Here is a 23,394-nt window from a genome sequence, read left to right on the forward strand (position 1 = left end):
TGTCGCTGTTTTCCAGTGGCAGGAAGACACTGCAAGAGCGCCACCATACGACCGGACCGCATGCGTGCCACGAATGTGCACGTATGTAGGACATTACGTACTGTCTGTTACGTATGTTTGGGTGTTTGCGGCCATCTGTGTGTTGGTGCGTGTATGCATGCATGGTTTAATGAGTTGGTGGTTCATTCAAAACCCTGACAGGTCTTTGCTGACCCCGTGTCAGAGAGAGGCCAGAGCAGCTTGCATCGTGTTCCTACAGCCATACTGAAGACCAGCACTGTTCAATATACGAATGCAAAGTGAGCTTCACAAGCTTTACAAATGCGTGTCGCAGTTGAAACAGCACGTCTCAGTTTTTCTACATGATAAAGTAAATGATGTAGTAAATGTAGTAAGATGTAGTTAATACATGCGTAAAATTACAGAACAAGTCCTGATAAATAAAAAGCAAACAAAAACGAAAGAGAGAGAGACATTTATGTAGTTTTAATTGTTATTGTTGATCTGTTACTTAATTCCTTTGTATGGATGGCAACGATGATTATCAGTTGGAAAAGCTGAAACCTATGAATATAAGTTAAAAGTCTAAAATATATTCCCTGCTACACATGATCCAAAGCCGGCCAGACTGGATCCTTAGCTGGCTGATTTGGCCTCCCGGTGATAATGAGAAGAACATAAGTGTTACAGATGATTGTAACAATGGCTTTGTTCATGACAGTGAACAAACATGCACAGTATGAGGACCCTGAAATAGCTTGGAGGCAAATTTAATAATTTGAATCAGTGTTTTCTCCACATGCAAAAGGTCTGCTTATAGCACAGTGTTTTCCTATCTTGCCTTTAGGAGGTTTATGCCTCACACCTCACAGCTTTGGCCAGTCATAAACAATAAAATGAATCCTTTCTGAGTTTTTTTGAAATAAAGTTTTGAGTTCAAAACTCAGGTTATTTCCACTGACTTTTCCTTTACATTTCCCCCACAATTACCCAGCCAGTAGAGCTCACTCTAAAACTTGAGAAAAACTTTATACTATACATCAGCTGTTGTTGGAAAACATACTCCCCAAAGCCATCTAGTTAATCAAAGTCTTAAAACTACTACTACTACTACTACTACTACTAATGATAATAAATGTATTCTCTAAAATTTTATTACTTTCTAACTCAAGGAGGGTGTGTAGTGACATCTGGTGGATAATTTGGGTCTGATCTGAAGCCAGTGTTTATCTGCATACACTGCAGATATGAACGGAAGTCAGCTTTATTTCACAGAAAACAGATTGCAGTATTTATTGCAGCTTCTTTATTGTCGCTGAGGTAAATGAAATAGCAATAAAGGAGAGTTTAGAGTCTGTGGCTGCACTTCGTTGACAGTACATCAAAGTTATTATGATTCCCTGAATGTTTATTAAATGCTTCGGTTAGATTTTATCTGGCTAATTGCCCAGGGGCAAAACCGAGTTTCTTATCAATAACAGTAGATGGCAGCATTGCTCAACACGATCCACCAAAAGTCTGCTTCAAAATAGCTGTGATGTACACAAGTGTCTGTGTCGTTTGGAAATTTTCAGTGAATTGACCTTTAGACCCTGACCGGGTGTAATCTGCCTTAGAGTGCACCTTAACCAGCTTTCTCCTTGTCCCTACTGGGAAACATAAACAGGAAAACGGTCTAATAGTTGCTTATAAGCTTTATAAAGGCAAAACTACAAAACCACACGAGAAATCAGGCTTAGTGTAGAGTATTTGGACAAAGTTAAAACCGAGCATGTCAATAAAAGATCATTTCACAAAAATCAAAGGCATTTGGGCGTTTCTTTTGATTGCTTTTCTTGCTGTATTTCTTGCTGCAGGTAACCTATGCTAAATGAAAAGTATACATGGAAAATAACTCTCATCAAGTTGACCTCCTAGTATATGTCTGAGAAGATTTCGTGAAAACGAATTTAAAACAAAATAACAATTAAAGTAGCTAAAATCAAATTAAGCGTATTTCGATAAATGTATGTTAATATATGATTAAAAACAAACAAACACTGTATTTGGTGGCACGCACGCGCCTACATTTACCAGACGCCCGTGAAGCCCTACTTCAAAGGGATTTCGTGAGCGACGTCGCTGTGAGCCAATCAGAGAGGAGACTCGGTACATATGCAGGTCGGTCTGAGCTGAGGTTAGATTGTGCTGACTATTATCTCAGCCTGTCCTCTTACCGTTACAATATTCACTCGGGGAACAGGTGCGCGGAGAGAGGCGTCTGTTGCAGTGACCGCATATCCATTTAAACGCAAAAGGGGAAAAATAATGGAGACTCCTCATATCGACCGGTTTAGTGCGGCTCAGCCTGAGACTTATCACATCAAGGAGTCCACGCAGGTACCATGAGAATGTTTACTGGACGGACTGGATTTTGGACTACTCTGCGCTGAGATGGACTGCAAGTTAGGTGTCTTTTTACGAGATGTTATGCGCTCGCGCGGTAAATTTGCCCCCGTTTCATTAAACCAGTAATTAGCAGTAGATTTGGGTATGTCGTCCACGTTCAACACGTTGCCCGGGAGCGAGGCAGGAACAGGTCAATGGTTCACTCCATCCATAATTTAGGTAAGCAAAGAGTGTCCCCATTTTCTGTTGCGTGCACACCTTGCATAGCAAGAAAAAAATTTGGCTCCTGTGGTTACACATCACAACATTAAACGGTAATCTTAACGTGGCCGAGAGCTTGGTTATAGTTTAGATTAAATCTATATTACCATAAAATGAGTGGTTTTGGTTTGCTGCTATTACAGAATTGGCCGTCTTGTTTATGTCACATCTAACAATTAATAAACCAGTCTTTGAAGCCAAGGCCTAATGTACCTGAACATGAATGAAAGATTGACAGATTGAGGGTAATCAACACTTTTAAGACCACCACAGTGAGCTATATAGGTGGAGTATTTTCTTCCAGTAAGGCTATGATTTTCTGCTGCCACAATCTCTTGCATATGCATAGTGGGCAATCTAAGATTAGTGTATGTATTGTTATTTTTCAGTGCCACTGCCAATGTGACTTCCAGTTTGTACCAGTATGTTTAACCCAATTATTAATTGTTTGTATGCCAGGTTTTTAACCATAAATAACAAATACAGTTTTCATTTAACACTTAAGGAAGTACTGCAGCTTTACACGATGCTTGTGACTTTTTAGATGCAGGTGTGTGGTGGGAAAATATCAAAGTCAAGTGTTAGCTGGGCTGGTATCTCTTACTCCTAACGATGGCCCCCAAACCTCAGTGGGTGCTTTAATGGTCAGCAGGGTTTGTACTGTAAATGTGGATGAGAAAAAGATTCATGCAAAAATGTTATGTTTTTTTTTTTAATTTATTAAATTTTTAGTCTCCTGTTACTGTCACAGTTCCATTGTCAGATGCTGATGTGAGCCGTATCCAATTATATTACTGTGAAATGCAGTTTGGCAGCTTAAGTGTACAGCCTTTCATTTGCATACAGTAGAAGCACTCCTGTTGAATGGACGAGGAATACATAATTTAACTTGTAGCATTGCACCAGACATTTCACAACAAAGAGTGTTGCTAACAACACAATTAAGTGTCACTTGAGAAGCAGTTAATAATGGCCAGTGGTTTACACTCCTATTGAAAAGATTGAAAGGAAAAAAAAAAACGCGTCACGTCGAGAATGTAGACATGTATTTTTAGAGCTGTGCACAGCAGACAGGAAATATTCATCTATCCAGATGGTGGGACTAATTGAGTCAGACTTCTTCAGACCAGCAAACTCCTGGTGGTGTGGCTGGTGCAGTCATAGTCACCCAAATATGTTTGTAACACACATGCAGCAAAGCAGATGGTTAGAAATGCAAACAGACATCATAAAGGCAGAATCCTCATTGATCTGTCTACCGTGTGAGTGGAGGTGATATGCTAGATGCAGACTTGTGTTTCGCTTTTACTGACACAATTTTGTTCATTACAGTCATTAAGTGTAGACTGCATCCATCTACTTTATTGAGTGGTGTGCAGTTTCTGTCTGAGTAACTGAAATCATCCACTGCACTGTGATTTCGGTCTTGATGCAGCTGGATAGAGGCTGCCTTGTTTTTGAATGAGATAAGGGTTAGCCTAAGGCAGCCGTGTCAGCCTCTGTGATGGACATTTAGACAGGGGGCACAGAGTTGGACTGAGAGATGCGTGTGTGTGTGTAGCGCAAAGTCATTACCATGCTGCATGTGAAAGATAAGGAAATCTGTCCTTATTCCTCTGCAGGCGTTTTTCCGCTAGTTATGAAAGTAAGTGCTCAGGTAAGTTATATCTAAATGCATTGGCAATTAAATGCATACTTATTCATGGAAACTATGTTTAATCTGTTTTACATTTTGAGAATATCCAGAGGCTCATGTGGCTTTAATGCATGGGCTGTACCACAACATCCTAGGCTGGAAACAATCGGTAGACCATCTATTCTTTTTGATCTGTTTTCCTACCCAGAGTGATGTAAAAGCACTGTGCTATATTTTGTTACAGATGTTCAAAAAACTCCTGACCATTTCTGTGCTTGGTTTGTGTATTTGAATGAAAGCGTTATTCATGAGACTGTAATATCATCCAGATTGTACTTTCATAAGTCTTTCAGTTAACAAAAACCTATAATTTCAGTCAAGTATCCTTTTTGACAGAAAATTATGTTGTCTTTCATCAGAAATATTGTGAGGCGCACGTTCCATGCCAATGAGATATTTAACCTCTGCAAATTGCCTCTGGTATTTAAGCATCCCAGATGGTCTTAGCAGCACTACTGATGAAGTGGGTGAAGTCTGTACAAGGGAAATGAGCATTCACTCATCCTCTCAAATGGAAGAATGCGAAGGGACTGTGGTCAGTCCAATGTGGGAGGCTGGATTTGACCTTCGTTCCTCAGTTTTTAATCTTTATTTATTTATTATTCTTGTAAAAGCAACAAAGAAGAGACATAGAAAATGAGCACCGTGTATGAAGAAAATATACTATGTGTAGTGCTATTTGTCTCATATGTTTCTCGTCATTATTAGTTATAATTAGAAAATGTTTGCAGTAAAGTAAAGTTAAACACCTGCAGAGAAGGCAAAGATTACTTGAGAATTGACTGTGATTTATAGAAGCACAGAGTTTGAGTAATAAACTATTTGTCTATTATTTCACTCACCTTTTTCACTCATTGTGTGTTTATACACGTTTCTGCATTTAATCATTAGTTATTATTAATCTAGTCTCTCTTCCACCACATGTCTTTGTCCTGTCTTCCTCTCCAGGGGCGACCCCCAACAGGTCGTCTGGTTCTGCCAGAGGTTTCTTCCTGTTAAAAGGGAGTTTTTCCTTCCCACTGTCACAAAAGTGCTTGCTCACAAGGGGCTGTCTGATTGTTGGGTTTTCTCTGTTTTCTCTCTATTTTTATAGGGTCTTTTCCTTTACAATATAAAGCTTCTTGAGGCAACTGTTGTTGTGATTTGGCGCTATATAAATAAAATTGAATTAAAGTGAATTAGACTCAGCTGAACCTAGAGTCATTGTAAAAGGAAAGGATGCCCTAAGGTTTTAAACTCTATGGTTTTACATAGCATGTAAATGTTACCATGTTACCAGGTCATAAAGTTAAGTAAATACAACCTCAGATGACCTATAAAACATGACAAATTGCAGTACGCCGTGTTATTATTTATTTAACAGAAAATAAACTGAAGTGCAGATCGGTGTGTGAAAAGCTACATACCCACATGATTTAGTGGCTTATAGAACAACTTTTAGCAACAATAACTTTGTATTATTTGTTCACTTTCTCATATCACTGTGGAGGATTTCTGGCCCACTGTTCTTTCCAACGTTTCTTCAGTTCATTCACGTTTGCAGATATTTGTTCATGCACGGTTTTCCTAAGGTACAGCCTGTTTTCTTTTTCAGCCATTCTGTAGATTTGCTGCTGTGCTTGGGATGATTTTCCTGTTGCATGACCAAATTTTGGCTGAGCTTTAGCTGTCGGACAGATGGCCTCACATTTGACTCTAGAATATTTTGGCATACAGAGGAGTTCGTGGTTGACTCGATGACTGCAAGGTGCCCAGATCTTCTGACTGCAAAACAAACCCAAATCATCACCAATTTATCACCGTACTTGACAGCTGGCGTGACATGTTTGTGCTGATTTGCTCTGTTTAGTTTTCACCAAACGTGGTTATGTGCAACCATCTCCACTTTGGTCTCATCTGTCCAAAGGAAATTGTTCCAGTTTTTGCAAAGCTAGGCTGTGCTGACATGTTTTTTAGAGAGAAAAAGCCATTCCAAATAAGCCATTCTTGTTCAGTCTTTTGCTAAACATATTGTCATAAACTTAAACATTTAACTGAGTCTGAGATGTAGCTCGTGGGTTTCCTGCATAACATGTGGACGGTGGAAAAAGTAGTGAAAAAAAACATGGAGTGTTCACTCACAGCCACACACTTACATGCTGTTAGCGTGAAAGCTCTTCACTGTAAGGAAAGACCCAAAGTTCACCAAAATAAAGCGTAGGGGACCACTACAAAAATGTTCCTATCAAAAAAACCTGATCAGACACTGAAGTCACACTCATGTAGCTGAACACGAAAAAATAATCCAACAAAGGAATTTGTTGCATTGAAGAGGAGTATATTTTTGTCTGTATATGCTGTCAGTTATACTTCCCAGGAAGAAAATATGATTTGCAAAAATTGGTACAGGGAGGTCATGCTTAGAAAAAATGAAAAATTAAGTGCGATATACAGTTTAGTTCAAAATAGGCTACTGTCAAGCAAGATCATTTTTCATGGGGTGTAGCCTGGTGGTCCTCTCAGCTGTTGCACTGTGTCACATGCAAGTGCATCCTTACTGCTCCACAGGAACTAACAGCTAATTTTGGCAGATCTCACCTGAGATTGATATGTTTATTATGTCCTGACATGAAAACCATTGAACCGAAAGAGCAGTGTACTTTCTTTTTTACTGCGACCCCATATAGCAGAGTGGAGTCCCAACAATGGTAGGACAGGATCCCCTGGAACCCAGATGCTGGTGACGGTGGAGAAGAAGTAATGAAAAGTTGAATGAAGATCTTGTAGTTAGGTGGAGGCAGGGAGGAAGCAGGTCGCATGAATGAGACTCTGAAAGGCAGAATGATAGACGAGCACTGAGATCAGAAGGACATGAAAAAGTGGGTCACTAGCTTGTAGAAGGTGGGAAAATGAATGGGCTAAAGTGATGAAGACAGACTCAAGTGTTAGAATGGACTAGCAGGTCAAACACACAGATGAGTAAATGGAGAGCTTACTTCTTGAACTTATGCATGAACTTCATTGTTGTTATGCCACAAACTGAACCACTACTAGTAAAAAAAAAAAAAGAAATTGCAGCGTGTATAAGACCCCCTGGATATTTTTAAACATTTCTAGGGCAATAACTCAAAGCAAAAAAGTAGATCAATTACAAAATAAATTACAAAAGGAAATATTTGAGCTTTATAATGGTCTGACTCCTAAAACAGTGAAAAAGCAATGTCATGACTAGATTATAGCTGATCAATCAATACCCTAGAAAGATCATAGAAATTTGACTTAAAAAGTTTAGCAGGAAGAAATGGTACAAAAATCCTCATCTTTTTGCAGGTCTCTTAAGTAGCTACTGGAAACCTCTGACAGAGGATGCTAACAGAGCAATGGAACTGATAAAGTGAAGCCTGAGAAAGGTTAAAAGAGGTTAATATTGATCTACTTTAATGTAGTTCCACCTTTGCATTTTATGTCATTTTATTGTAAGGATTGATATCAGTTGGATTCATAGCAGGAATACTTAAACTATTATGATGTCATTTCACATTTTTCTCCCATCTCCTGAAGGATGATGCCCCGCGGTCAAACCTGCTTGGTCTCGTCCCTGTTACTTCACCCTGTCATCGGACTTCAGATGTTTCACTGGCAGCCTGAGCGCTCCTAAGTGCTCGCTATCAACTTGCCTGGCTGTCATCCCAGAGAGGTGATGCGACGGTTTGTCTACTGCAAGGTGGTGTTGACCACCTCTTTAGTGTGGGTGCTGGTGGATGTGTTCTTGCTGTTGTACTTCAGCGAGTGTAACAAATGTGATGATAGGAAGGACCGCTCGCTGCTCCCTGCGCTTCGAGGTAAGTTGATGTTGCAGAATTTCCCTGTTATTTTGTATCAAACCTGCATGAGAATGTAAGCTGGAGACAATAATACCATCTAAAATTTCACTTGAGCGTAAAATATTCATCATCTGTGACAAATCCTATTAAAACAGTGTTCACTGAGGGGAAAGCTTTGCCTGAATAAGCAGAAAAACACATAAAACATATGAAACAGTTAATAGTTGATGGTAATGTAACAAAAGGTAAGAATTCTGGTTTTATGACTACAAAAAATTAATACATTTATATGAATTAGACATTTCTGATGTATTGTCTTTTTTGCTAAATGGACTATGAAACGAAACTGATGAAATTTAGTTTTTTTGTTGTTGTAAAACTGTGCTTTTCTGTATAAAGGTGTGCTGCTCAAATCACTTTAACACACTTCCTCTAGGAGAGTTCATTTCCTCACATGTCCTCAAGTAAGCAGGTTTCTAAGAAGCTTAGTAATCTGCTTTTAAGGTTAGAATGATGCTGAGCTCCAAGTTACTGTCTCATTACCATACAAAAGTCGGAAGTTACATTGGATGTTATTTTGCATTTAAAATCGCAGGACTTTCTGTGTATATGAACTATATCTTAGGATTGCTGTCAAACACTGGATTTTGCAGTGTCCCTGCAGGTGTTTCAAGTTTTATCTTGTTTTATTTTGTTTTTTCAGCTGTCAAATGAAAATATAATTTTTAGTTTAGCACAAATTCCCTGCTATATTTTGGGTTTAAAATAGTTCTTTGCTTGGATTCACATTAGTAAAAACAAGTCTTGCATGAAAAATTTGCTTTGTCAGTACTGCCAGTACTGCAAACCTGCCTCAAACACAATAAAACACGTGTTAGTATGTTAAGTAGACAAAACAACCTCTGAGGCTGAATAATGAAGCCCTTGGGGTTCCACGAATGGCTACTTGAGGCTGATTAAGTATTCCCCATAGAATATGATTTAAAAATGCTTAACTTCAGACAGAAAATTCATATCTTTTGCAGTTTGATATAAAAATAAGTTTTGTATATGTCTCCATAACATGAGGCGGTTTTAGGTGATCAGGGGTATGGCTGCTTTGGTACACCAGTGCAACAGCTTGATAAAGAAAATGTCTAATCAATCACACCAATCAATTGGTAGCAACTCAGTGCATTTAGACATGGTCAAGATGAATTTGAATTTGGTGGTGTTGTTGGTGGCAGATGGGCAGATTTCATAAACTCTGCAGTTGTCTTTGTGAAAATACCTTGTTTATGTCAGAGGAAAATGGCCACACTGGTTTAGGCTGGTATAACCAGGGTGCGTTATTACATGTCAAACCTTGAAGCAGAAGACCACACCGGGTGCCATTCTTGTCAACTCAGCCTCAGTTTCCTGTTTTCCTATAATTTGCATGGTCTCGCTTGATGGATCTCCATTTCTGCATTGTTGCTGATCATATGTATTCCTTCATGTGCTCATCTTCAGATGGCTGTTTCCAGCAGGACAGTGCACCTTGTTACAAAGCTCAGATCATCTCAAGCTGTGAATGGTCTTCATGGTCACCAGATCTCAATACTATAGAGCACAGTTGGGATGTGGTGGAACTGGAAATTCTCCTCTTGGATGTGCAACAACTGTGTGATGTTGTCATATCAATATAGACCAAAATCTTTGAGGAATGTTTGTAGCATCTTGTTACGTCTATGCCAAGAATAATTAAGCCAGTTCTGTGTACTTACATTTCACAGATGGTACATTTGAACTTCTTATTCTAATTGGCTGGAATCTTTCTATGAACAAAGCTCCTTACCTGTCATGTACCACCAGAGAGCGTTACAGTTAAAGTACATATCAGAGACGTGTAGTAGTACTCTGTGTGATGTGTATTCATGGTCTTCTGTGGTTGTGTGTTCAAGAGGAGCTTCTCTGATCTTTAATGAAATGGCAGCTGTGCCAGACATGCAGGCAGGAAGCGGAGCAGAGCAGCAGAGGGAAGAAGAGGAGTAATGTCTGGATGAAAAAGAATGGATTGAGCCTAAGGAGGAGACTCCAACTGTGTAACACTACACAGATCTTTTTCTACGTAAACGAGAATGAAAACAACAGGGGAACCTTAGGAGCCATCTGATGAAGACTTCACAAAATCTGCACGCTCACTTGTGTGTTGGTCTCAGCTGTGGCTTCTTCTCTTACCTGGCACTGCCTAAACAGCATGCTGGCTACTGTTCTGATATTCCACTTTTACATCTTTCTCTCTTCCAGAACCTTTCTTTCTGATTTAGCTACCACAGCACCACAGAAGGTTGGAAATATTCTACAAAACTAAGCAATTTAATTAGATTGCTAATTGCACTGATCTGTTGAAGTGTTTCTTTAGGCCTCTAGGTTCTGTCTTTTGTTAAAGTCCTGGGTTCAGGCTGTTTCAACACTTATCCATGCGTACACTGACTCGGGCTCAGAACGTCATTAGGAAGTTGGGCCCTAATCAACTGATAAGGACTTGGAAACCAGGTCAAGAAGTGTCATTAGGGAGTGTCAGTTTATGATAATTCAGAGACTGATAAATTATCAGGCCCTTCAAATGTTATGGGCTCCTTTAAGAAAGTGACCGATGATGTGAAGTGAAGCTAATTGGTGCCTACAGAGTAGGGGAAGACTATTAAAAGATATCCCTTCCAGCTTGCATTTTCCACTAGGACAAGCTTTATGACCATTGAGGGCATTGGAAAAAATGCCTAGCACAAAGCTCACAACCAAGATCTACGCATGTGTTTAGTGCACATGGTTCTTAGCTAACAATCAAAACATGACAACTCTTACCTGTATAGTTTAAGTTGAAGCTTGAGAATTTAAACATAATTACACATTTAACTCTCATTTTAGCACCTTTCTCTGCCTTTCATTCGCCCCTTTAACCTTATTTTCACATTAGCATATCTAATACTTTGTCAGCAGCTATAAATTAGGCAGTACAAATTAGCTTTCAGATAACACGAACCTGTCCTGTACAGCTTCCAGCTTTTAGTCATTGCACTGCTGCTTGGCCACCATCCATCTATCAAGCAATATTGCACAGTCTCAGCTTTGCAGCTGGCAATTTCACTACAATTTCTTTAGAAACCCAAACTACTATTGATGGTTTGCTTGGTGCTCTCTCTCTTTCTGCAAGACGTCACCTGACCTATGTTTATCCACACACAAAGAATGATGGATTGGAGTATGGCTGGAGCAGGCTGAGAATGTGTTTTGATGCTCAGTCATCCAGCTCAGCTCTCGAGCTGTGTCCATCAGATGTCAGCTGGTGTCCAAATGAAGAGTGTCAGCAGCATTATAAAGAAAACCCAGGATCAGTTGAGGTTACAATCCGACCGATCCCAGTCCGTCTCCACAAAGGGTCTCAGGAAATCCTCTTAGCAGGAGGCCATGCAGTTAATGTGAACTATGTGTCCCCCTTTCATGGAAATCACAGCCTCTGTTCTAAGAGATTATTAGAGAGAAAGAGAGTGAGAGAGAGCAGAGTCATAAATCAATGGGTGGTTATTTACCTTCGGTGAAGGGAGCTTGCGTTGTGCAGCACCAGTAGCAATTCTGATATTTTCCAGGCCTTTGATAGCAAAAACTGTAGCAATTGTTTTGCTGTCATGCTGCTTTTTCACCTATTAATACATCGGCCTAAATCTCTGAATTCAAAACCTCCTAATAGATTACATTTTTAAATTAAATATAGCTGGCAAAGTGTACAGTGCTTAATACCCCGTCAGCCTAAGCCAGAACCACCAGGAGAGAGCTTAAGCGGAGTGCGTGCACTGTCGCTGTGTTAAAGGTTTTTCTCTGCTGAGCATGCACTGATGTTTGAAGAAACACATTTTTCCTTGCTTTTAATAGCACAGGCTTTTAAAGGCTTTCACATTTTTTTTGTATATCCAGTATTATAATAATATAATAAATGTGAACATGATGTACTGTTCATATGTGAACACCAGCTGCCAGTACATTTATTTCTGTTATCAAACGCACATGCACATTGATCTGGAAAATTAGGTTTTCATGCTCTGGGTACTATATGAGTTTAGAAAATTTACAAAGTGGACAGAAATAGAACACGCACGCTTTTCTGCACTCTCCTAGTTCCACAGAGTCCATTTTTTATGCAGGAGGATTTGTTTTATGATGCAGTTTGATGTTAATTTTTTGCCTCATTGGTGAGAAAAAATATGTTTTCTTATCAAATATTTTTCTGTGGTGTCCTTGTTACGTTACAGCAGTGATATCACGGAGCCACGAGGGTCCAGGTGAGATGGGCAAAGCGGTAAACATCCCTAAGGATGACCAGGAGAAAATGAAGGAGCTCTTTAAGATTAACCAGTTCAATCTGATGGCCAGTGATATGATTGCACTCAACAGGAGTCTGCCAGATGTGAGGCTGGATGGGTGCGTAGGCTCGTGTGTCCTCACCAACAGCAGATCTTTTATATCTATCACATTTTATGGCACATAATCTTTTTACCATCATTGCTAAGAGTTTTTTTTTTTTTTTTTTTTTTTTTTTTTTTTGTCAGATTTTTACTGACATATAATTAACTTAGTTACTGAGAAAGCAACAGAGAATAATAGAACAAGACTGACTCACCCTACTCAAAGCAAACAGCCTGGTAAGAATGCAGAGGTGACTTCCATGGTCGACACCATATCTGGCATTTTGTTCTTGGAGGAATTTTTATAGTGATAAGCTGCTACACAAAAACCAGAGCCAAGTATGTGACACACTTACAGTTTTGAGCAAGAGCTGAACGAAGCTGTACGGAGACTATTTGAGTGCGAAGGAGACTGCAGAGAGAGCTTAATGATATCTGAAAGTGAAATCAAGAAATTATGCTATCAAATTGATTGAAAGATACTAACATAGTCTCATAAGGACTGCAGAAACTAAGGAAATGTGCTAAACTAAGTACAGTTTTCTGATAGTTTAAATAAAATTTAAACAGTTGAGTCCATTACATGTTATTAGTAATAACAACTGTACCCACTGTGAAAGATATCTTTAATAATGAGTATCATTTCCATGCAGGCTCTATTAGGTCCCTCGCGTTTTGCATTAGGCTTGACATTTGAATGGGAGAAGGGTTTGTTTACTGTCATTCAAGAGCCTCTTGAACACCTAATGAAAATTCAAAATGCATCTTGTATGAAACATGGGCACATTCATTTAAGGCTGCTGATATGCACAGACGTTTGCCTAGTGCGGAGACAATATCCAAGTGATTCATGTTTAACTATTCCAGTTGAGTTCTCCACGGCACTTTTCATTAAGTGGATATCAGAGTCTCTACCTGTCAAATGAGAAATAAGCCACAAAATTATCTTTCTAAACTCCTACATTCTTTTTGTTTTAGCTCCTGTTTTTGATTGTTTCAAGAAGACCACTCCAGATTGTCTGGGTTGTGGAAAAACTGTATAAAATAAAATACAATACATTAAAAATTATACAGTGCAAAAGAAGATCTATATTAGAGAGAAAAAGTTGAACATTCAGATGATGTGAACTCTGTGTTTCTGCCCAATATGGGTCCATATAAATAATACAGCATCTTTATTACAGCGCACAGCTGAGCTGTGCAAAATTTCACCGGCATTATGTCTTCAAGGCAGCCTCCTGGCCTAGTTATGTCAGTCAGTGCTGTCACATTGAATCGACAGGACAGAACTAGCAATGCTGCCTGCTCCGGTAACTTCCCCCCCCTACATCACGTCCTCCCACCTCTCCTCCAGCCATACATGCTGCCTTCACTGTCCACATCCTCTTCTGTAATGTAGCTAATTCTTTATTCAACAGCACTGACTACAGCACCGTCCCACATTCACAGCCTTTGGCTTTGACAGACGTCACATTAATCCAAGGACATGCTGACATAGCTGTCAACACTGGTTTAACTTTTTCTACTTTCTTTCTCAATATCTTTCAGTAAACCTATTGTGACAGTGTTTTTGCACTGATGGCGAAACTGGATAACACTTGGGAACTTTATGTTCTCTGATACAAAATAATGAGCTGCATTTTGAAACTAACTCAGCAGAATTACAGCAACAGATTAGATGCTCTGTGCAGTGGTTCAAACATATTGAGAAATTATGTTTGTCATTGTAAATGACCATTTTAGTTTTGGGATAAATTTTCAAAGTATGAATCCTTTAATAAACAGAATATCAAAGATTATGACAAATGATAAACAGATCATCAGCTATCATAACATCACAGTTATACCATATATTAACCTTTTTGAAACTTTAATTAGGACTGCTTGTAATTTTACAGGACTAAATTATTTATTTGAGACTAAAAGTATAATTGTTTTTCTTTCAAAAAATGAAATAACATTTTTAAAATTTGTCATACAGTAATACATATTGTTACACAATAATCTGTAATCTCCAGTAATTGTCAGTGTAACAAACTAAACAGTCTAAGATTAATATACTGTAAAATAGTGATTACATACTAATAATTGTCAGTATGAAAAACATCCAGTATAGTTAAAATATTTGTGAAATATTTGAACTTTGAACTGAATTTAAAAAAAAGATTTAATGTTATTTTATCAACAAAGAAAAAAACACTCTTTAAATAACTGCCAGCAGATATGGATTTAAATTAATGGGGTTTATTAAAGCTCTGAAACTCAAAAGTACAACTCTAAAACTATAAGTGTGACTTTGCATATCTAAGGGAACTTTCCTCTGTAAAGTCTTATGTCACTGATTTGCCTTTTCCCCCCCCTGTGTTACTCTTTCAGCTGTAAGACCAAAGTGTACTCAGATGACCTGCCCAACACCAGCATTGTCATCGTGTTTCACAACGAGGCATGGAGCACGCTGCTGCGAACTGTTCACAGTGTTATCAACCGCTCTCCCAAACACTTGCTAGTGGAAATTATCCTAGTTGATGATGCCAGCGAGCGAGGTTTGTAATCTGTGTACATTAACAAAGTATACATACAGGATGTATGTGATGGAGTACTGTAGGATGATTATGATAAAAGGGACCCAAGTTTCTGGCTGTGTAGCAAGATAAATTAAAACTAATCTAGCTTTTTTTTAATTACAACATAAGCACTTTATGGTGTTAGTATTTATTTTTAGAACCTGATGAATAAATACACCAATTAACCTTCGATGTAAGGCTGTAAGTCCCATTTGTTCTTGTAATCTTCAAATAACCATTTAAGATTTTTTAGATGAATAAAAAAGCCAAATGCAATGTTTGTGGTTCAAATTTACATAATTGTGTTTTTTTTTTTTACTCTGAGAACTCCTCACTAATCCCTGGAAAAAACAAATGAGGAGTGTGATGTTGAAGACTCAAGTAAAAACACATTGATAAGTACATTTTTGAGCATTATAGAAATAATGGTCAGGTTTCCAGGTTTTGATTCTACCATATCACAGTTTAAGAAACGTGAAATATTGAAAGACATATGCAAATAAAGCATTTCTCTCTGTATCGGTTATGCTATTATTTTAGGTGGCACATCCACCTCTGATGAGTCAAGAAACAATATTTATGTGCTCAAGTAATTATGGTCTTACTGTCTTTACCTTATTTTTTAATTTCCAGTTCTATAGCCCATAAAAATGAAATATAATCCTACCCCAATGGGTAGTAGCTCAAAACCTTGTTTCCAAATTTTATTATTTTCTTTTGGAATCCTTAAGTTCTCAGCGGACATAAGCTGACTAGCTCGAATTGATAATTTGATGACCTGATTAAAATCTTATCATCATATTGTCTATATTTAACTTGTTATGAATTTTTTTTTGCATAATTTCTTTCAGATTTCCTAAAGAAGAAACTGGAGAACTATGTGCGTACTCTGGAGGTGCCGGTGAGGATCCTGAGGATGGAGCAGCGTTCAGGTCTAATCAGAGCCAGGTTGAGGGGGGCAGCCGCCACCACCGGTCAGGTCATCACCTTTCTTGATGCTCACTGCGAGTGTACTGTTGGCTGGCTAGAGCCCCTGCTGGCTCGCATCAAAGAGGACAGGTAGGAGCTAAAATTGACATCACTAAGTATTTTGAATTTAATGCTGTTTTTTGAAGCCACTGATAGGAAATCACACATACGTTTGACGTTTTAGGAGCAGTGCACCACACTGCTGCAAAACCTCCTATTGTTTTGACAATTTAGTGTTACTGTTGAGCCTTAAAAAGGCTTTATTACTGCAGTTGTTATCATATTTCGCCTTAGTTGCATCACTGGGTACTTGAGCCAAAACTATCTGAATACTGATGGGAAAGCAAACTTTCAGTTATTAATATGCTGCCTGGCACTGCTGATATGAGATAATAATTATGCTGCAACCTCAGAGGAAAAGATAGCTTCTGTCAGTCTGCAGGTTATGCAAACTGTGTAGAGTGTAAGGTTGAGAACCCAAAAAACAGACACAGGAGGCAGCAGGGTTTAACAAAAGGTAAGCCATTTAATTAGGCTGATGGCAGAAGTCCACAGAGCAAAACACGAAGAGAAACAAAACCTAAGCTGCAAGAGCATGAAGACAAAACCACCCGGGTGATGATCACAGACAGGGACAGAAGGGAAGACAACAACATTTATATGACAGTATTTATAATTAAGGGAAAGTAGTAACGAGAAAGTCGGTAATGAGACACAGGTGAAGATAATCAAAGACAGCGAGTTAGGAGGGGAAGTAAAACTAAATCCGAAACACCGGAGACGAATCATTACTGGAAAAAAAGGAAGTAGCTAACAAATGCAGAGATTAGACACACACCTACACACAGCGGCTTTACACTAAGGCCAATACTGGGAAATTTCAGTAAAGTTATACAAGAAACTCATGAAAGCTAAATAATCACACAATCAAAAAAGAAACTGTAATAATAAACAAAACCACCAACAAATAAGAATCCTGGGACCATGACAATTAGAGTAACACCATCATCATGTCAACACTATATGACTTATGCAGTATCGGTATTAAGTGGCCAAAGGTTTGAGTTTGCTGTGTCTGTAAAACCATTAAACAAATGGCTTTGATTCAAAGTGATGAAGAATTCATTTAATTTATGCTGTTTATCAAAATATTAAAATACTACTTAAGGCATTTACCCACGCTCTGTAGACACCATTATGCCATGCACTGTTTCTGAGTGACAATAATGAATGATGATGATCCTCTTGTGATTCTTACCTTATCTGAGGTCAGACACATTAATTTACCCTCAGGAGGAAATTGGTATCATATGACTCAGAATATTGTATTATGGAGCCATTACACTTTTACTGAATGCTGCTGCACATGTATTGATGTCTTTAAGTCTGAGTGCAGACTGCTGAGATGGTGCAGAAATTATACTGTATGTTCAAAGATTATCCTTTAAATTTCCAGACCCGTTCTGTTTGATAAAGAAATAATTTTGTATGTGGCTATCCTGATAGGAAATGCATGCATTTATCTTACAAAATAATACCTGTGCAACCCTACTTCCTACACATATGCACTGCCCTTCAATAAAAACAATGCAGTCATTTAAAGACACTGTATTTACGTTGTCTTCCAACACACAGAACTTAGAATGTTTATCATTGTTTGTCAGCTGCCCAAGAATTTCGGTGGTCCTGTGTTCTATTTTGTTCGATGTATAATATGTAAAATGTTTAACTAAAACATCTTATTGTGGGGTAGCTACAGTCTTACTGTGCTTTTGTAATTCATGCAGAAAATGGTATGGAATTGTCTTGATTAAATAAACATAGACATTGTCTGGATGGCAGCATATAAAACATAGAATATATCTTTTAAAAAATATATCCCATAAGACTTTAGCCTTTCAACTCTGTGCTGGTAATAAGTTGGGTGGTCCTTTTCCTCTTTATCCCATAGGATGCAGGATCTGTGATTTCCATCACACTACTTGACAGTTTACCCACTTCCTCTCAATCCATCTTAAATGAGCTCAGGCTCTGGACCTTGTTTGTGTTTTTTCTTTGCATGGTAAATTTTTAGTTGCGATAAAATTGCGTTCAGTTGCAATGATTTACAGAGCCCGTGAAGTGATTTCCATTACAGAATTGTAGCTGTTTTGTGTTTTTTTTCTACTGCAGTGTTGCCTGAGGGCAAATTCAAAATATTCAAGATTCAATATTGGTTTTCACCGTCTCCCTTGTGTACCCAGATCTCCCTGGATTCTCTGAATATTGCTTGCATAATTTCAGAAATGAAATTATTGTGTTATTCCATCTGCCTGCTTTTCTAGGTGTTTTTGTCCCTGTTGATCTTTTCTTCGGTCACTTCCGCTTTCCCACTGTTTTAAATTCCACTCATTCTTAATTTTGTCGTCATCCCCTCTGATCCTGTAATCTTCTTGACTCCTTCTCCAAAGCCAATCAGCCTCTCAGATCCCTGTCCTTTAAAACTCAGTGTTATTCTGCCATTCTGCCCTTCAAACTGTTACACAATCCTTCTTTCCCCCCAGCTCCACCTTATAAATGTTGTTGGATATAAATTCAACATATTAAGCTATTATATATTCCACCTAATATTCAATATATTGTCTTTATTTTGCGTTTAGGGTTTAAATGACTTACAAATCTTTGCATTCTGTTTTTATTTTGTATTTTATAAGTTGAAACAGGAATTCATCTCTGTTTTCACAGAAATGTTTTTTTTTATATTACAGCAGCTGAGTGGACAAAACAAGAGAACAACACATTTGATGATTTAATTTTCATATTTTCTTGTAACTTTTTAAAGACTAACCAGTTAATTGATTAATCAAAATGTGAATGTTCAGCTGATTGCAGTGCATTATGATTAATGATCATTTTCTTCAGAACATTTAATAGTGTGAATAATAGCTAGTTGCTGGCATGGTGTGCATAGAATTTGCAGTTACAACCCAGAACCTGATTTCTTCACAGTATGTGGTCGATTTTATGATGGTTGAGGCACGTTGAATATGATAATGCACCACATGCTTAATTTAAGTCCAGCCTGTTTCATCATACATGTGAACATTATGGCACTTTGTGTGTTTCAGGACAGCAGTGGTGTGCCCTATCATAGATGTCATCAGCGATGAGACGTTTGAATACATGGCAGGCTCAGATATGACTTACGGTGGATTCAACTGGAAGCTGAATTTTCGATGGTATCCTGTTCCCCAGCGGGAGATGGATCGACGCAAAGGGGATAGAACACTCCCTGTCAGGTACATCTGTGTGTGACTTTGCACTTGCATATCGTCTTGAAATAAGAGGGGAGAGATCAGATTAAACGCATGAAAAAGTTGGTAATATTTTGTAAGCTTAATTAAGTGCTTCTTTTTTCTGTACAGCAGGCTACAGAGGAAACGCTGAAAGTTAAATTTCTCTACAAAATATTACATAAAAAGCTCCATTTTTATCTAGAGCTAGAAATAGAGCATCTTTCCCTCTGTGTCCCACTGATGCCAGCTTCTGCCTAAATAGCATCCACAGAGTTGTGATGTTTCTCTTTGTAGTATAAGTATCCATGTATTTTGAAACAGGAAAATAGAAACTGCTTAGAGCTGCCTTTTTTTGGCTTCACAAAACTCATCTGTATGCAAATCACTCCAAGCAGCAAACAATATCCTTTATTTAGGACTGACTTGAGTATAGAATGAATTAAAAGATAAAAGTAATTGCCCCTCTAAGGCTTTGTTTCAAATTGTCAAACAAATTGGCCTGTTATTATATCTTCAATGTTCCTCTTAGTTACAAAAAGATGCTAACGAATTCAGTATGAGGAAATGAAATATTACAAAGGGTTTTGTGTTGTTGCCTTAATTTGTTGTGTTTTTTGCAGGACTCCCACCATGGCAGGAGGATTATTCTCTATAGACAAGACGTATTTTGAAGAAATTGGGAGTTATGATCCAGGGATGGATATCTGGGGAGGAGAAAACCTGGAAATGTCTTTTAGAGTGAGTGGTTTCTCTGTATACCAGCACATGTTTCTGCCTTGTGATTAGGGATGGGTATCGAAACCCGGTTCTTGTTGAGAACCGGTTCCCACTGTTTCAATTCCTTGGAATTGTTTGCCATTTTTGCAAACGATTCCCTTATCGATTCCCGTCGCCCCGAATGACGTCACCACGTTGCGGAGCGTCATTTACCTGGCAGGAAACACGGCGCCTAAGCGGCTCAAACGCTCAAAGGTTTGGTTATACTTTACGAGAACGGATGACAACAGGGCAACTTGCAATACTTGCAAAGTAGATATTTCATTTAAAGGAGGAAACACTACGAATATGCAAAAGCATTTGCTCACAAAACACGCGATAACCTTAAATGAATGTCGTGTTTTTAATTCCGCTCCGGACTCGTGAATCTCAACCCAGCAGCAGCGGTAATACGGCATGTAAATAATCAACTAACAGTGCATATTATGTTAGCGCGATCTGCCTTATTACAAAACCTGCCATTACTGTGCATTTAAGTGACCATGATGAGACAGACAGACAGAGTCTGGCTGGCTCAGATGCTGGCAGTTGTCGCTGCAGTCTACCGGTAGCGTCTCCTTTCAGGCCAGGATAGACGAATGTCACCGAGCAGTGACTAAGTTTGTGGTCAAAGGCTTGCACCCATTTGCCACAGCAGATGCCCCCGATCTTCGGTAAGTGAATGTGTTTGTAGGCAGGGACATTACTGGATATTCTTGTGTAATTGCTACAGAATAATTTATGTTATACTTTGTTATTGCTACAGAAGAATATTTATTTTATTATTTTACATTTACAATTTTTTTTTTTTTCCTGGGGACCCTGTGACACCGCTGAAGAGCCATGGGCTGTGGATCTCTTAAGATCTCACTGTTGGGTTTGTAAGGCCATGTTACTCCTAAATTTCTATCTTGTTCAAAGAGAAGATATAAAACAAAGTTCTAAGCTAATCGACCTTAGTGTTCTCCTTTTTTAAAAAGAATCGATAAGAGAATCGATAAAGAATCGAATCGTTAAACAGAATCGAAAATGGAATCGGAATCGTGAAAATCTTATCAATACCCATCCCTACCTACTTGCGATATTCCCTTTTTGTAGATATTTACACATAAAATTGGATGATCTTTCTGAATATTACAAAAAATACACTGTTGCAAACATTTTTTGTTACCTGCTGCAAACATGTGGCTGCTGCTGCTGATTTTTTGTGAGAGTCTCTTTTTGTGCATCATCCTGGCAAATGTACTGTTGTACATTGATGGGTTTGAGCACTTTGGCAGATTTTGTCATTGTTGTAATGTCACAACTGTACAGGATGTACTCATGAAACCTTGCAGATGTGGAACTGACATCACATGAAAGCCTTAGATGTGTGTGCTCATATTACATGTTGGTGTCTACTTAGCTTTGAGCTTACACAAACATAAGGGAAAAAATATTTAGTCTCTTTGCTTTATGTTTGTACAGTTTATTGTACAAAGTATATGTTATTGCTACCAGTTAGTGATAGTGTGGTTTGTACTTCACCTCATGAGTCTCTCTGAATTTGCTATCGTGGAAATTTTAGTTCTGGGGACACCTACTGTACCAGAAACTATGACAAGGGCAGTTTATAGAAGGTGTTTTTGTCTTGCTGTCACAGCTTGTCGTTAGTAATCAGAAAACATGAAGTGCTGTTTTAAGGCATGCCTGTGAGCTGCAGCATCTAGTCACAAACAGATCTGCAGTAAGTGTGTGTGTGGTACGTTGGTACGCTGTTAAAATTTAAGAGCAAATCTTTTTATTGGTAACAAACGTTATCATTTATGTAGGTCACCTAAGCATCAAGGGGGTAGAACAAAGGGAACAGGCATTCACTGACTGTTTCATCAGTTTGTATCCAGCCTGTTTGTCTGCTTTCCTGTCACATACTACATAAATCTGCCTTGTCTCTACGCTTGCAGATTTGGCAATGCGGTGGCTCCTTGGAAATTGTAACATGTTCACACGTGGGCCATGTTTTCCGGAAGGCCACCCCATACAGTTTCCCTGGAGGAACGGGCCAAGTCATCAACAAGAACAACAGGCGCCTGGCCGAAGTCTGGATGGATGATTTCAAAGACTTCTTTTATATCATATCACCAGGTACAGAGCAATGAAACTGCTACCATGTCACTACTACTCTCAGCCACTGAAATGATGCAGAGAGCTGAAGACCAAGAGTTTAAATCAGCTCTGCGAATTTTACATGTTATAAAAAAAAGTTTCAGTGTGCACTGCTGGTTAAAGGAAGATGTGAACAAACCTCATTGCTGGACCCCTGTGTGGTTACCCCAGTGTGGTTAATTTAGCAAATTGGTGTGAAAAGGAAAGACATGTCTCTTCCATTTTAGTCTTTCATTCTCTTGCAAGGTTCTTTTTTTATTCTTATGCAAATGTACATTTTCTTTTACTTTTATATTTGAATTTAACACAGCTTTGCCATCCTCAAATTGGGATTAATTAATTCCTTCTCTCAGATACATTTCTTTAGTGCTCTCTTGAACTTGGGTTCAGAAATTAGTCACGAACGGCCATCTTTCAAACAGAGCTCAAACACATACGGACAAACTAGAACAATACGACTGTGCAGATTGAGAGATGAGTACCCCTCCATCTGTCGACTTAGTAATGTGATTACCCTTTTGCAGGGAGCGGTATCCCGGAAATCTCTGGTTAACTGTTTTAGATGCCAGCCAACCTATAAGGGATCATCCGTAATCTTTCGATCTTACGGCACAAATTGTGACCTTCTCTTCCTCTCAGTCGGGCAGGATTCTCCACGGGCATGTGTGCAGACAGAGCCAGGGCTGTGATGGATGAGTTTCTCTGTGTATTGTGGCCCCGCGATGACTGTCTGTTCCTCCAGGACATTAGGGAGAATGATCTGGGTTGTGCTGCTGCCAGACCTCCCTTATTGGTGCAGAAGAACACAGTATGTTGCTCAGGCTGAATTTGGGAGTGGCATCTAGTGATCCTATTAAAAGTGTACCCCTTTCCTTGTCCTTCCTCTGCACTGGATCTAAGAGGCTATTCATCATGATCTATAACATGTGATGCTTAGCCCCCGCAGATAGGAAAAAAAGAGAGGAAGAGAAAAGTAGCCTTCAGCTCACTGCTTTTATCTGCCAACTTGATATTTCTGTTTCCCACATTAAAGCCTGAGATACTATTGGTATTGGTAAGCTGTTTGCAATATCTTAGTCCTGTGTGATAGATAGATACAGTACAGTGCTATACGTC

The 23,394-nt window shown here is 38.7% G+C and overlaps 1 protein-coding gene across 4 annotated transcripts in view; it reads left to right on the top strand.

Annotated features, from left to right (window-relative positions):
* Positions 1-2,217: 2,217 nt before the first annotated feature.
* The window catches only part of galnt13 (UDP-N-acetyl-alpha-D-galactosamine:polypeptide N-acetylgalactosaminyltransferase 13), a 38,248-nt gene continuing 17,071 nt past the window's right edge, over positions 2,218-23,394 (top strand). For 2 of the 4 annotated variants that reach the window (XM_031743051.2, XM_039600476.1), the window contains exons 1-7: positions 8,025-8,166; positions 12,417-12,585; positions 14,946-15,112; positions 15,985-16,192; positions 19,210-19,380; positions 19,998-20,115; positions 22,077-22,257. In XM_031743051.2, coding sequence (XP_031598911.2) covers positions 8,025-8,166; positions 12,417-12,585; positions 14,946-15,112; positions 15,985-16,192; positions 19,210-19,380; positions 19,998-20,115; positions 22,077-22,257 — 1,156 coding nt within the window. Of the gene's footprint in view, positions 2,608-7,683; positions 7,745-7,885; positions 8,167-12,416; positions 12,586-14,945; positions 15,113-15,984; positions 16,193-19,209; positions 19,381-19,997; positions 20,116-22,076; positions 22,258-23,394 lie in introns of those variants that run through there. The other 2 variants (XM_031743050.2, XM_039600477.1) reach the window with 2 other exon arrangements.

Source organism: Oreochromis aureus, linkage group 16 (genome assembly GCF_013358895.1).
Source record: "Oreochromis aureus strain Israel breed Guangdong linkage group 16, ZZ_aureus, whole genome shotgun sequence".
NCBI classification, from domain to species: Eukaryota; Metazoa; Chordata; class Actinopteri; order Cichliformes; family Cichlidae; genus Oreochromis; species Oreochromis aureus.